The following is a 14,695-nucleotide window of genomic DNA, read 5'->3' on the forward strand; positions in this document are numbered from 1 at the left end:
TTTATTGTATAGTTAAAATGTTACTATAGTCATCGAAATATTATAGGCCCTTTTGGACAGCTCGAAAATGTATGGGATGACAGCCGGTGTCAAATCTAAATCATAAAAAATCTAAACAATAAGTAACTTTTGGTGCTTCAAAAGTTCTTTTTACTTTCAGCCGTTAAAAAATAAGCCAGATTATGTGTCTTTTTATGTATTTCATCAAGTAAATCATGAGTAAATAGCAAATTTGTGTAGCTGTCCAAATGGGCCTATTATATTTCGACTACTATATTACTAGTGATAGTAGGTACATAAGAATGTGAAAAATGCAAAAACGCATCACCTATTTGTGTATAGTTTTCTAGAATACGTATAATCTTTAAACAAGCAGGTATTTTCTCTGAAATAAATAGCAAAGTAAACACCGAAAATTGGAGGTGTGAAACATGTATTATTAGCTGTATGCGATTGCTAATTTACAACCACTGCATGAATTAGGTGACCGGGCAGTAAAACAAAAAATATATGATGATAATAGAGATAAAGCACCTCTCTTATCTGAGGATATTTCTTTCTGGTCTCCGAACTGAGGGTCTTGAAGTCATTCTGCAAAACTTCCATAAATTTCTTTGTGGAGTCATCGCCGGTCACAGCACTGACGAATGCCATGATTTTACTTGTTCACTGATAGTAATTACATCAAATATTCACTGCATTTTCACTGTAAAAGCTTATAGAATTTAATTTTTGCCATGTACACAAATCGACATCGACATCACACCACAATTTTCGTTCAGAAACTGATTACATAAAAGTTTCAGTTTAGAGTTTAGTAAAAAAATAATGCTACTTTTATTATAAACACAAACGTATGTAGAATGTTATCAAAATTTACATTTTAAATTTTGCTTTAATAAACACTTCATTAAGTTTTCTTAAAATTTTATTTTTATATTAATGAAATGATTTTTTTATCAGTTTATACGTTTTAGAACGTTATTTTCAAGAATGCGTTTCTGATTACACAAATATAAAGCATTGACGTTCATCAAAATTAAATTTGAAGAATAAAAATCCAATATATAACCTCATTTGAACTATTTTGAACGTATTATTTTTGGTTTTCACAACAACCACCTTACAAAAAGGCAAGTTTAAAGACTTTTAAAGCTACGAAAAGGAAGATATCCTATTTCCATTGACTTCATACATTATTATTCTACGTGAAATGAACCGCTATCTGAATAAATGTTGCCATATAAATAGTATAAATTTTAGGATAAATATTTTCTTTTTCAGTCGATCTTTAATAAAACTTGATTTGGTTTTTATGTCCGATTTGAGTTGATAATAAAGAATTCTTTATCACTTAGTGTAATATGTTAAGAAACCGACAAATATGGAATTTTAAAGCTTTGTAACTTTTAGTAAATTAACTATAAAGGAAGTTTTTGTAAATTATATTAGGCGTACTTCAACTATTTGTAACTGGTTCAGAGGATAAAGAAGACAAAATTATGTTTAACCGTAAAATTTTAAGTCATAATAAATAACTTTGTTGTTAAGTTTAAAAGTTCCCTGTCTTTGAAATCAATCGATGACCCACTTATGTCGGATCTTTTTTTCAATAAGATAGCAACATCGATTTTCTGATTGTGCAGAAGAAGAAAAAACAATGGTGTGATTCCAGATTTTTATTTGTAAGTATTTATAGAATCCAATATCAATTTGGCTAATGTAACGGTTGTGAGTTCATAAAAACGTCCACATAATCAACGATGCTGCTCACGAGGTACAAAACGCATAATTCCATCTTCTAATGAGGTCTTGTTCTTGACGTGCTGTCATTTCAGTTTTTACTCTTATTTATTCAGCTATGCGCCATTCGCACTGCATTAGAACGACCGAAGTCTGCAGATTTTAGCACGTCTTTAAATAAAACGTGAAGCGGCGACACAAGTGCAGTGGCTGCGTGTCTTTCCCACATTACAGCGTGTGGACAGTTTTTCGGCAGAGTCGTCGTGTTTCCAGACGTAGATCGGAGGTACCGGCACTCGATTTTGTTAATTTACTAGTGTATTCGCCGTGCTTAGACCTGGAAGGTGAGGTAGGGGCGGTAGTGCAGTGTATGGGCAGCTCATCTGCAATAATAAATCATTGAATAACCTATGGACACAAAGCACTGGAAGTCGGGTAAGTCACCATGTATCTAATCACGGTCAGTCATGTAATCAGTCTGAGATAAACAAAGCAACATGTTAGTGCTGAGAAGTGTTGATCTCTGCACATTCATTAGAGAGTGTTATCTAATCTTGTTTAATTTTCCGGAATATTTAATTGATTTGTCATCTTCTTAGGTAGGTACTTGTAAAATTTTATCTGTAGATGCAACACTTGTGTTGTAGACATTGGATTGAATAATAAAACATATTGATTGATTATTTGCAACTGGTTAAGGGTTAAATTGTGAAGCAAAACATTATACTTACAGCTTTTTAAATTTGTCCAGTGTATAGTCCAACTAAGAGACAACCACAAACCTTTATACCCGCCCGTGTTTACTATGTTTCAATAAATAAAATACTATCTAACACCCGACCTGTATTATTACTCAATAGTCTAGCAATTTCTTTCTGAAAAAAGGTGGGTGTGCAGAATTATAGCTTTATAGCTGTTCCCGCGTGCTTCGCTTCACCTTAAAAAGTTTTCCCGTGGGAATTCCGGGATAAAAAGTAGCCTATGTTCTTTCCCAGGTTCTAGACTGTATGTATACCAAATTTCATTCAAATCCGTTGTGTAGTTTTGGCGTGAAAGAGTAACAGACAGACAGACAGACAGACAGACACAGTTACTTTCGCATTTATAATATTAGTTAGGATGTTATCAAGCATTGCTATAAATTTTCCTACAGCCTAAAATGAGCACTGCACTTTCCAGGTTGCATATAAGTTCCTTGAATGGGTTGTTGACCTAGCTGATAACACTGTGATAAGAATCAAATGGTGTGCACTTCAATAGATTAGCTATTGTAAAGAACAAAATAGCTAGTTCTGTAGTAATTACTTTGTATTTAACTCAAGTTTATGGATATTATGTTGTAACTATTATATTCTGTTATACTTACTTGCTTTCTATAGTAATTATTTATGTATTAGTAACAACACTGTGGCAGTCTGGTTGATAAGAGCAGTGAGTCTAGTTCGAATTCTGACTGGGGTTTGTTGTTTGTTTACAGACAGATGTCTTGTTCTTGGGACTTTGATGTTCATCATATGTGATACAAGGATACAAGGCTTCTCTGAAGGAGAGCCACAACACTCCCCTCAGCCTTTGTCATCCAGCTGCTACTGCTTCCTCTCTATGTTTGTCGGTACAGCAGTTGGCGAGTCGTCTAATGCTACTTTTCCTATTTGTCTCTGCTCCAGAAATTGATTAATATGGTCGTTGGTTGGCCGGTGATGTAGAGGTTATTGTGTTACCATAATTCTTGATCGTAACTATGAATGTTTTCTTTTTGTTTCAGATAACATCAAATAATCAACTTCTGCAATATATTTTTAACTTTCCAAAATCTTCCTTAAGACTGTTACTTTTTAGATTAGTTTTCTCTTTAGCGTAGAGTCAGTTCGGTTCGTAAGAATAGAGAATGCCAATCCAACGAGAGAGAATCAAAAGACGGTATTAGTAATTTATTTAACAAATCCACAACTACTATAATCAATTTGTAATTATTATTTTTATAGAGAACCATTGTAATCAATAATCTATAGTGATATTTAAACTTATTTAATAATGGCAAAGAATGCTGCTAATAAGCTTTAACAAACATTTGCGATCACAATGAAAACCAAGAGCTACACAGTAAGAAACAAACGAAAAATCTGACAAACATCACAATAACAACAAAGTCCCAAAATGGACAACAACACGTCCTCAAACTCACTACGGAACAGCAAGCGGAAAGACAATCTTATCACCCGCAAGCAGGATAAGTCCCCGGAGAAGACCATCCGGGGGACTCGGGGGGCGTACCGGGGGGCCTCCTCGACCTCCAAGAGGCAGGAGGATGAGGACTCCGGGTCCACGGAGCGCCTGGACAGACCAAAGAAACTGATGACGCAGAGCAAGCGCGACTACGGACTCGGCAAGCGGCCAGACTTCTCACTCAAGAACCGGAATGTGCATTTAGCTTCCTCCAGATATGGCCAGGTGAGTGATTTGTTTCATTTTTATACATCACCATCATCAGCCTATAGCAGTCCGGCTGTTGGACGTAGGCCTGACCCAAAGCACGGAACTGGATCTGATCTATAACTTTCCGTATTACAAGCACATAATGTATGTTTGTTTAATATACATATACTCATAGTTAGCAGTGAAATGCTGTAGATGACGATATTTTTCGTCTCTATGCGTGCATATGCAGGTGAATTGAAAATTGAATTTAACACACAAGACGCACATTAGATATTCAACATTTGAAACTGGGACCTTTGTGACCTTTGTGTTAAGACTTTTGCACCAAATTCTGCCGCTCTCTCAACAAGGACCATTAGAATTTGCTACACTTGATCTCAGTCAATAAACGGACTTATACAGATGTGACCTGCGCTGCCGTGGCACACGAAAAATTGCATCACAAATGAAGTGGGTGGCCAACTCAATGTTGAGGTCAATTGATCACCACAATTGGTCACCTAAACGCTGCCTCAGAGTTTGCTAGCACACCCGCGTATCCAAATCTAGATTCCCTCTTCTGGACCACAGAGTCCATATTGCTAAATCCACAGATATTGCATTCAGATTTGGCGGCGTTGGATAATGATCTTAGCTTAAACAGATTAGGTTCTAAATTGAGTTAGCAAGCACGCTGGTGCTACAATGTCTGTTGACGGTGTTTGGTCTTTTGCGTCTTATCCACCGTCATTTGTTATGAACCAGTGAAAATGGGCACGTGTCTTCATCCAGTGAGTTTGTTTACAACTTTTCACTGTCGCAAGCTGCAATTTATCGCTTTTCCATTCATTCAGCAAATTAAATTTTAACTCATCAAGTCATCATACTATAGACTTATCTTAGACAAACACTGACATAATTTTATTCACTTTATCGTTAAATATTAATTTAGGGTTTATTTTCCTTGTTTATTCGAATTAAAACATAATTATTCGATTAGTCATTTCAAGTCGATAACAAGCCGTATGCACTACCGACCGTATTGCAATCATTGTCTTGCTGGTTCTAAGAATATGATAGATTAAATCACCATAATCTCGTAAAATTTATGATTTATGACAATGATAAAATCGGCGCCATTTTAGAAGTATGAGCCACTTTGGGATTTTTAACACTTTTGGCAGACCTCCTATCAGTGGTTAGATGCTGTCACCAACTTTAATAGACGAACGGTCAGCCCCACCCATAATAGAGAGATAATTATGATGGTCACATGACCCGGGCCAACAAAAAAAAGGGTGAAAAAAAAAACTAAAAACCCTACCACAATAAAAGCCCTACCCTACCTACAAAATACTCCAATTCACTCGCAATCTCCCCTGAACTTCAACCAATACATCTTGATGATATAATTGGACAGGTTTATAGTTGATGTGGGGGCATAGTCTATTATTGGTGCCTGAGCCTGGGTAAAATTGCTGGTCAATTCATACGTCACAGACACCTTGTTGCCAGGTCCATAATACGGCTGGAGGGTCACTGTAGCGCTGCAGCTCTATCCACGAACGTATCTCGTTGCAACGTGACATGACAGCTCTCCCAAAGTTAAGAGTAGCCCCTCTGCTTCTTCCCGTAAAAATGCCTACGATTAGTTTTAGACAAAATAGTAATCAACCCTAGAACACAAACTCAATTCGCTGTATACTTTGCAAATAAGTACATTATAAAGTCAATATAACGACGTTTCCAATAAATGTGCTAACTTTATTGAGTGTAAATTTGCTTTTGAACTCAACGACATTGTTCAATGCCGTTCTCAGAATTAGAATCCCTTTGTTATGTTAGTTCGCATTTTGTAAAACATAAAATAGGAAATGAATGAAATTATAGTGGTTTGCAATGGAAACCAGCAATCATGTAAACAAACCAAATTGTCACGATTACTCCGTAATCACATACATTTTCGATCAATTTATGAACATAGTCTGATTTCAACGAACACACCATTGTTTTCACATTATCTTCAACACGATTTAACTTGTATTTATAATTTAAATTTGTTAAAACATTTGCAACGTAAAAATTTCGAAGTATTTGACAAGCTGTCATCTTAGTTTTTTACTCATCGAACTCTATAAGTCATTGAAAAGTTAGTGTTGTTCGTAATCTGAAGTTATCTTTTATTTTTAATTTAATAAATTATTTTAATTTAATATTATTTGAATACAATTTAAAAAAAATTCAAGAGCTTAATATAATTAACCAAAACGAAAAAAGGAAGAGGAAGAAATGAAAAAGCTCGACGGCATTTTAGACATGGCAAGCGATGACATAGTGGTTCCATTTATAATTACGGTCACCGGCGACACTTCTGATAGTGATGATAACGAAGACGAATATTTAAATTTGTTTTATTAAACACTTTTTTTATATATAATCAGTTTTATTTTATAGTCTATGGCTTATATATTTAATCTAATTAGAACACTATGACATCACTATGGGCATAAACAATACGCTGTCAATGTCAGTCCGCCATATTTGTTTACATGATTGTTGGTTTCTATTGCAAACGACTGTATGTACTTAAATAAAATAGGAAATCTGCACGCTCTACCTACATTCGGACTATTTCGAATCCTTTATCTGAGTTCTAAATGTCTTGTAATGGTTTCATTCTACTTACTAGATTTATATGTGATGGTGCGTCTAGATATTGCGCTGCAGTGAATGCGCCACGGCCCGTCCAGGGGGGTCACTGTTTAAATCGACGAATGAGATTTAAAAATCACTGAGATTTAAAATTCCGGGAAATGCTCTGTAAGTGAGCGCTTTCGCATAATCAGGTTACCGGTACAGGTAGATACAGGGAACCCGATTCTCTATGTAAGCACCCTTAGAGAGGAACTCCCCAGAACAAGGGCTGTGCAATATCTGGACGCACCTTAATGTTTATAACATATATCAGGGCGTAAGTGTATACCACCAGTATAGTACCACCACCCTTCCGCTGCGGGTAAATAATTCTATCTGTAACATCTGAATTACATATTTAGTAACATTGTAACAAAATCATCAGTACAAATGCACGTCACACCGGGTCATTGCCCCTTCCTTCCTTTAATGACTTAGATATTACAAAACTACTATTATTATAATACATATTGTGTTATTTTTAGACTGCACGGAGCTGTGATGTAGTTATGATATGGGACCTTGTAATGTTGGATGCTATTAGTGAGACTTGTCATTGCCGTTTGGTTCATCAAATAGTACTGCGATCTACGAAAAGCCTCGTAATTAGAACTGTGAAATCGTTCACTGTTGGACATAGTCCTCTCTAAGTCCGGCTACCTGTCTAAGGTCCTCGGTGCAGCGGGATGGAGTGGGCCCCACGCTACGCTTGCCTGTTCGTGGTCTCCACTCGAGAACTTGCTGACCACAACGTCATTCGTTCAGTTTTCCGGATATTATGTGACCGGCTCTCTGCAACTTCAGCTTGCAGATTTTGAGATCTATTTTACTAGATAATGTTAATTAATAATCACGCTTCTGAAAGAAACCCTCCTAGATATCCTATATAAAACTTAAAATATGATAATGCATTTAATTTGTCCTAATAATTCATATATATACCGATTAGATACTATCTTCTACTCGTACAGTTGGCGCCAATGATACTACCCATATTAACAATATAAAAGGTTGGCGCCAACAATATCGGTTTGCCTTTATTGGATTAGTCCATGTGCGTTGTTAGTAAATAGGTACGTTTATAGATAAATAGGTACCTCTGATAGGCTACTACGCCCTCCTGCCCGATGGTCCGATGACCTTAGTGTGCTTACATAGAGAATCGGGTTCCCTGTATGTACCTGTACCGCTGTACCGGTAACCTGATTATGAGAAAGCGCTCATGACGTTAAAAAATCCGGGAAATGCTCCGTGAGTGAGCGCTTTCGCATAATCAGGTTACCGGTACAGGTAGATACAGGGAACCCGATTTTCTATGTAAGCACCCTTAGACAAGTAGCCGGTATTGGCTGGATGAGGAAGGCCGGGGACATAGAGCTAGCTGGTCCTTGGAAGAGACTGTGTCCATGAGGGTTACTCTACAGGGTGTTGCAAAAAGGGTATACTAAGCCGCCGAAACTATATACGGCTTAGATATAACATGCTGCACATGTAGGTTTCGGCTTAGTATACCTACCCTTTTTGCAACACCCTGTATACTGACGAAAAACAAACGAACGATGTTGTGCAATCGGCACGTTTAATACAACAAGATAGGGTCGTGGCTCGCGGTATAGTTCTACCTATTTATTAACCATCATACATAAGTATTTCAACTAGTCTTGACATAGTGATAAAGCCAGTCTCCAGCCTAGCATCACTTTGCCAAGCTTGGATTACATGAGATCCTTATTATAGAACTGTAAAGATAAGAGAATACAATATTAGTTTGTTTGCTAAGTTATTTATGGATGTCAAATTAATTTGCATAGCACAACAACGCATTGACACAAATGTGATAATTGCAGATAATTGATACACAGTCTATTTATAAAACTTTGCTCATTTCATTAAAATTTATATGTAAATATTATTATGGTATAGTGAGGTACACATAATAATAATGGGGACTATATTTGCGTAACACTGACTCTATTTTGTACCGTTCTTACGCTGAATAGCACAAAGAATCTAAGCTAATGCCGAACTCAAATGTATTGCTGTCTCGCTTTAAAAATATACGGACAGAAAGAGACAGACATAGATTTAATGCCGACATTAGCCTAAAGTTCCTTTCTGCAACTAGGCATTAACGTATAAAAAGAGCTAATTCGCCAGTGGCGTTCCATTGTAGAGGCCTAAGTCCAGATTTGAGCATGTGTCTGTTTTGATCTGGAAATAAAACATCACGTTTTATGACGTCGACGTCACACCGTTATCTACGCTCAAGGCCACGGATAAACGTCACGACCCATCTCCCAAACTGCACAGCGTACTAGAGGGTTACTCTATCATCTTCATCAGCCAATAATTATCCACTGCTGGACATAAGCCATTCCCAAGGAGCGCCACAACACTCGGCCTAAGGTCGTCGGTCCAGCGGACAGGAGGGCGTCCCACGCTGCGTTTGCCTGATCGTGGTCTCTGTACTAAAAAACTAACGAACGAGGGAGAGCTGTCGTGCAATCGGCACGTTTAAGACAACGAGATGGAGTCGTGGCTCGCGCAACAGCGCTCCAAACTTCGGTATGAGATTATATGTAGAGTGACCCTGGTGTGATCTCCTTAAAATACGAATGAATTAATTGCCAAACAAATATAGGCTTTATTTCCTGCAGCTAGAGTTGTAAATATGTATTGGTGTTCCACTATCCTCGGCCTTGCGATCTGTGGGGTCACTTTATATAACGAAAAACTGAGTTCCGGAGCACTGCCAGGACTCTATCTTGTTGTATTAAACGTGCCGATTGAACAACAGCTCTCGTTCGTTCGTTTTTCGTCAGTATAGAGTAACCCTCCTTACATCACAAAATTCGCATGTTGATGTGATAATTCATGTCTTATCGTTGACGTTTTAATAGATTGGGCTCTATGGATTCTTTGTTATTTCATAATGACAAAATGCACATGCAAAAGTAAACCTTGTTACAATGACTGTAGGTTATATTTTGAACTTAGAAATAGTGCTCCTGTTGTAGCTCTATGTTCGTTTGATTTTAATCAACCTAGCATTGCGGGTCACTAGCGAAACCAATGGAAAAAATACATAATTTTCTTTTCAAATATATTTTTGTGTAAAGTGAGAATAGATCCGTGAGTTATAGCTATACCACGCCTATATCCAGCAGTGGACGCTTATTGGCTTATGTTGCTTATGACAATGTAATACTCCGCTTACTTCATTATTACATTTTATTGGTGGTCATATTTTTTGGTTGTTTATATTTTGTGATTGATCCGATGATGAGTCCTCTTTATTTCATCACGGCCTCTATCCGTAGTCCAGCTGTAGTGTTTGGTACCGACACACTAGAAATAATTGAACTGAAAATCCTGTATGCTTAGTGTTCAAAATGAACCCTTATGACCACAGTTGCACAGTTCAAAGTCAGTCACTTCCGTGTCTGCCGAATCATGATAATCACTTTCTTCAAGATGACACAAGAATCTTATCTCTCAGTTGCTTTTGGAAATCCTGCGCCGTTGGAGTGGCTTTGTCGATTGTGTTTATTTACCCCTTGACTGACTTAGAGAGGTGTTATACATTTACTTCCGTGTTTGACTGTGTGCCAATCGAAGTGATTTATCTAATTTTTTATAAATAAAAATATTGTGTTTTTTGTGCTGGATAGTTTGTGTTGATTTAAATGTTAGTACGCGACTTTCTTATTGATGGGTAAAGTTTTAACGATTATTCATTCCAAAATATTTTAATTTCAAGTCTTGTTTGAAATTATAGTTGCTATTCTCATAATTTTAATTTTATAGTAAGTGCTGTGGTACTGCTGATTTATTTTCACGAGGGTGCAAGAAACATCTGATACCGAATCTGACTGGCTAATGAATTCACTACGCGAAAAACTCACACTCGCGAGCAATATAAGTTCAACCCAGAATTGACCTCCACCACACAGCTCTAATTTTTAAAACTTTTAATTTAAAATTTGAACACAATATTTACGTTTTTACACACACACACACACTCACGCCTTGTACTAATGTACTCCCTTGCGGGGTAGGAAGAGGTGCATTGCTGCACCCACTTTTCGCCAGAGCGTTATGTTAGTCCCAATGTAATAGGGGGCGGGCCTATTGCCATTTTACGGGCACATCCAAGACCCGAGAACAAATCTGTGTTTAAACAAATATCTGCCCCAGCCGGGAATCGAACCCGGGACCATCGGCTCAGTAGTCAGGGTCACTAACCCATTCGGTCGTCAAGTATTTACGTTTTTAGTTGCTAATATTCTGATGCGGTGTAAAAAGAATTTCAATATTGGGGAGGGCCGCCTTCCGTTTAGTCACTAGAACTGTTTTCATTGCAGAATTGGTAAGAAAACGAACATTTGGCTGGCGATTACCTTCAGACTTGCTTATTTTTAATGCTAACCCTTAAAAGTCGTACAGACTCAGTATTTCTAACTACAGTTTTATCACAAATATCTGAAGTAAATGCATAAAAATACGATAAACTTTAGTGATCGATCAAGAGCACTAAATAGCTCAGCATGTTTTGTCTTGTCAGATAATAAGAGTGCTAAAAATAGACGAAAGCCCTTATCAGCAATATTTGAGATTCTAAAGTTATGCTTTATATCACGTTCAGAGTTGATAGGCTCTTCAGAGTCTAAGCTTGGCCTAAATTAGCCTCGTGCGGCACGTCTTGCTAAACGCTCATTATAAAATTGATAAATAAACTTTTTTTTATACTAGTGTGCCTCTTATGTGACGATCCCCAACCAAGTGGCCATTCGAAGCGTGGGACACCGTTCAGATTGCCGCAAAAATGGTGTTGGTGCGACTGTTTTGTCAGCACATAATCGTTTGCTGGACATAGGGCTCTCCCAAGGAGTGCTACAAAGCACTGTCCTCGGCCGGCCTCATGCAACCTCTAACGGTTACCTGTCTAACATCCAGTCCATCCAGCGGGCTGGAGGGCGCCCCAAATTGCACTACACAAGTTTTCCAGTTCAGATATAAAGAAAAGAAAGAAAAATATTTTTATTTGTCTCAATAAACACATATTAAAATAAAAATAAACTAAAACTAATAATAAATTGGAGACAAAAAGGGGCAGACTCAGCATCTGCTGCGAGCTGCAGGGCAGCAACGCAACGCTGTTTTTCAGCCTGTCCCTATGCATGCACTTACGTTAAACATAATTATACAAACAAAACAAACGGAACTTGTATTAAACACACTATATATAAAAAATAGTAAGTATATTGCATCAATTAAATCAAATAATAATAATAACATCAGGTGTCCATAAAAATTTTCTCAACAATACGGCTTTTAACAGTTATTTTGGAGATTGAAATAAATTCTTCTCAAATGTCTTTTCAAAGTCATATTTGTCATCTGTTCATGCAATGGTGGGGGCAAATCGTTCCAAATTTTGGAAGCCGCATATTTAAAATAACCTCTATAGCCCTCAGTGTTGTGCCTAGTCATGGTAATTTTATGGCTCTCTTTACTTCTTGTGTGATGATATGTACAGTGATCCCTTGCCCAAACAAATTTTGTATATAGGTATGACCGGTCCTTTGTAACGTTTCGTTGTATAGGCCTATCTCCACCACTTCAAGTGTGCTGGATTCTTAAATCCAATCAACAGACCCTTCAATTCATAAAACTGCGATTTTACTATTGTTGTATGTTTCCGTTGAATTAATTATACCTACCACATATTTTTATTATTATGTGGTAAGTTTTATGAAGAATCGATTATCATTTATTCATATTAAATAACTAATATGTTGTGAATATTGTTCGATCACTGTCATAATTTTTCATGATACGTCCCACTGATCTTCTTTATCCTCCTATCTTGAACTATCCACGCCAACTATTGCCCGTTTTCGGCCCATTCACACTAAAAGCTCCCCAACTCAGCACGTACCCTCCTCACCAGATGACGTCAGGCCTGCACGGCCACGTGCACCAGCTGCCGGCGGGGCACCACCTCGACCAGGGATCCAAGGAGAAGACCGTGCACGGGAAGGAGAAGACCTTCAAGGTATGATGATGTGCAGGTTTATTAACAAAAATAGGGGGATCCAGTATGAGAAGAGATATGGATCTGTACTAGTGCCTTAGAAGAGCACATTGTGATTTTCTAGTGTAAATATTTTTTAGGTCTGAGACCACAAGCGTTTAGGCTAGTTAATAAAGTTGCTATCATAATTTGATTATTGATAAGTTGTAATTTATACAGCTTTTTGAAAAATAAAAAATAAAAATATGCTCAGAGGTGATTCGCAAGAGAGACACCCGCTTTTCGCTGTCTATATTTCACTATCTAAATAATTGTATACATTGCCAAAACAGGTTAATTCTTTCTAAATAGTGGGAATCGACGTACTGAGAACAACTTTTTCTAAATCGTAATTTATTAAAAAATAATTTTTTTTACACATTACAGCTAACATCTCACTATAACTATCTCACAGATTATTTTCTAGTTAACCTAAACACAATCTTACCTTATCACCTAAACCCTCATCTTCCAACAGGTGGTAGTCGGCAGCGAGGTCGGCGTGATGAAGGCTCCCGTCCTCGGCCCCCGGCCGTACGCCAACGCGCTGGCCATCATCCACACGCAAGCCAGCAACACCTTCGACATGCTCAACTCGCTCACCACTAGTGTTGTGAGTATTGCTCAACTCGCTCACCACCAGTGTTGTGAGTATTGCTCAACTCGCTCACCACTAGTGTTGTGAGTATTGCTCAACTCGCTCACCACTAGTGTTGTGAGTATTGCTCAACTCGCTCACCACTAGTGTTGTGAGTATTGCTCAACTCGCTCACCACTAGTGTTGTGAGTATTGCTCAACTCGCTCACCACTAGTGTTGTGAGTATTGCTCAACTCGCTCACCACTAGTGTTGTGAGTATTGCTCAACTCGCTCACCACCAGTGTTGTGAGTATTGCTCAACTCGCTCACCACTAGTGTTGTGAGTATTGCTCAACTCGCTCACCACTAGTGTTGTGAGTATTGTTGTGAAGCTAGAGTAAGCGGTGGAAAGGAAAAGCGAATTTGTATGGTGATGCAGAGTCGTCACTTGGTGGTAAACGCGCGTTATTTCTAGAGCACTATACAAATTCGCGTTTGGTTTGGACTGCTCGAGCGGTGAGAGGAAGACCCAATAGGCCTGATCAGAAGTAAGCAATAATGTATCGACATTGATGTCGATTCTGAAGGCAGAAATACTAATTTTAACGATGTCAAACTAAAAAAATTGCTAGCATAAAATGACATTTACGGAAACAAACATAGAGTCGAATTTTAAATAAAGAAATTAAGGTTTTGACAGCGTTAAAATTAGAATTTCTGCCTTCAGAATCGATATCATTGAGTATATAAACAGCAGAGCTGAACGCTTTGGTATGGGTTTTTAAAGATTAAAAAAAATTAACAGTTTACGTTTATTTGCATACAAGCCTCTAGAGAAAACGATTATAAAACTTTGGCGCTTACATCTGCCTCCCTCGAATGGGACCTTTATAAGGTCTAAACCTGTACATAATTAGGTTTCCCGTTTTTCAATACCAGCTGGTCTCGCGAGATTCGATTCGCCTTAAAAAGTTTTCCCATGGGAATTCCGCAAAAAAACTAGCCTATGTGTTAGCTAACTCCATACCAAATTTCATTTAAATCGGTTTAGCCGTTTTGATGTGAAGAAGTAACAAACATACACACTCACAAACTTTCGCATGTATAATATTAGTAGGATAGTGTCCCCAATTTCGCTTTTCCTTCATAAACTCCAAGTACCTGTATTAATGTATGCAACCTCTC

General features: G+C 37.7%; 2 protein-coding genes across 14 annotated transcripts in view; one reads left to right on the top strand and one right to left on the bottom strand.

The window, feature by feature from the left end:
- The window catches only part of LOC105394077 (protein MON2 homolog), a 44,819-nt gene extending 44,027 nt beyond the window's left edge, over positions 1-792 (bottom strand). For all 4 annotated transcript variants that reach the window (XM_048630880.1, XM_048630881.1, XM_048630879.1 and 1 more), the window contains exon 1: positions 535-792. In XM_048630880.1, the coding sequence (XP_048486837.1) occupies positions 535-654 (120 nt within the window). In that variant the 5' untranslated portion in view covers positions 655-792. The remainder of the gene's footprint in view (positions 1-534) is intronic.
- Positions 793-1,578: 786 nt separating this feature from the next.
- The window catches only part of LOC105380755 (serine/threonine-protein kinase WNK1), a 78,146-nt gene continuing 65,029 nt past the window's right edge, over positions 1,579-14,695 (top strand). For 5 of the 10 annotated variants that reach the window (XM_048631042.1, XM_048631047.1, XM_048631049.1 and 2 more), the window contains exons 1-4: positions 2,045-2,178; positions 3,509-4,194; positions 12,809-12,913; positions 13,410-13,544. In XM_048631042.1, coding sequence (XP_048486999.1) covers positions 3,901-4,194; positions 12,809-12,913; positions 13,410-13,544 — 534 coding nt within the window. In that variant the 5' untranslated portion in view covers positions 2,045-2,178; positions 3,509-3,900. The other 5 variants (XM_048631044.1, XM_048631046.1, XM_048631045.1 and 2 more) reach the window with 5 other exon arrangements.

This window comes from Plutella xylostella, chromosome 27, assembly GCF_932276165.1.
Source record: "Plutella xylostella chromosome 27, ilPluXylo3.1, whole genome shotgun sequence".
Classification (NCBI taxonomy): domain Eukaryota; kingdom Metazoa; phylum Arthropoda; class Insecta; order Lepidoptera; family Plutellidae; genus Plutella; species Plutella xylostella.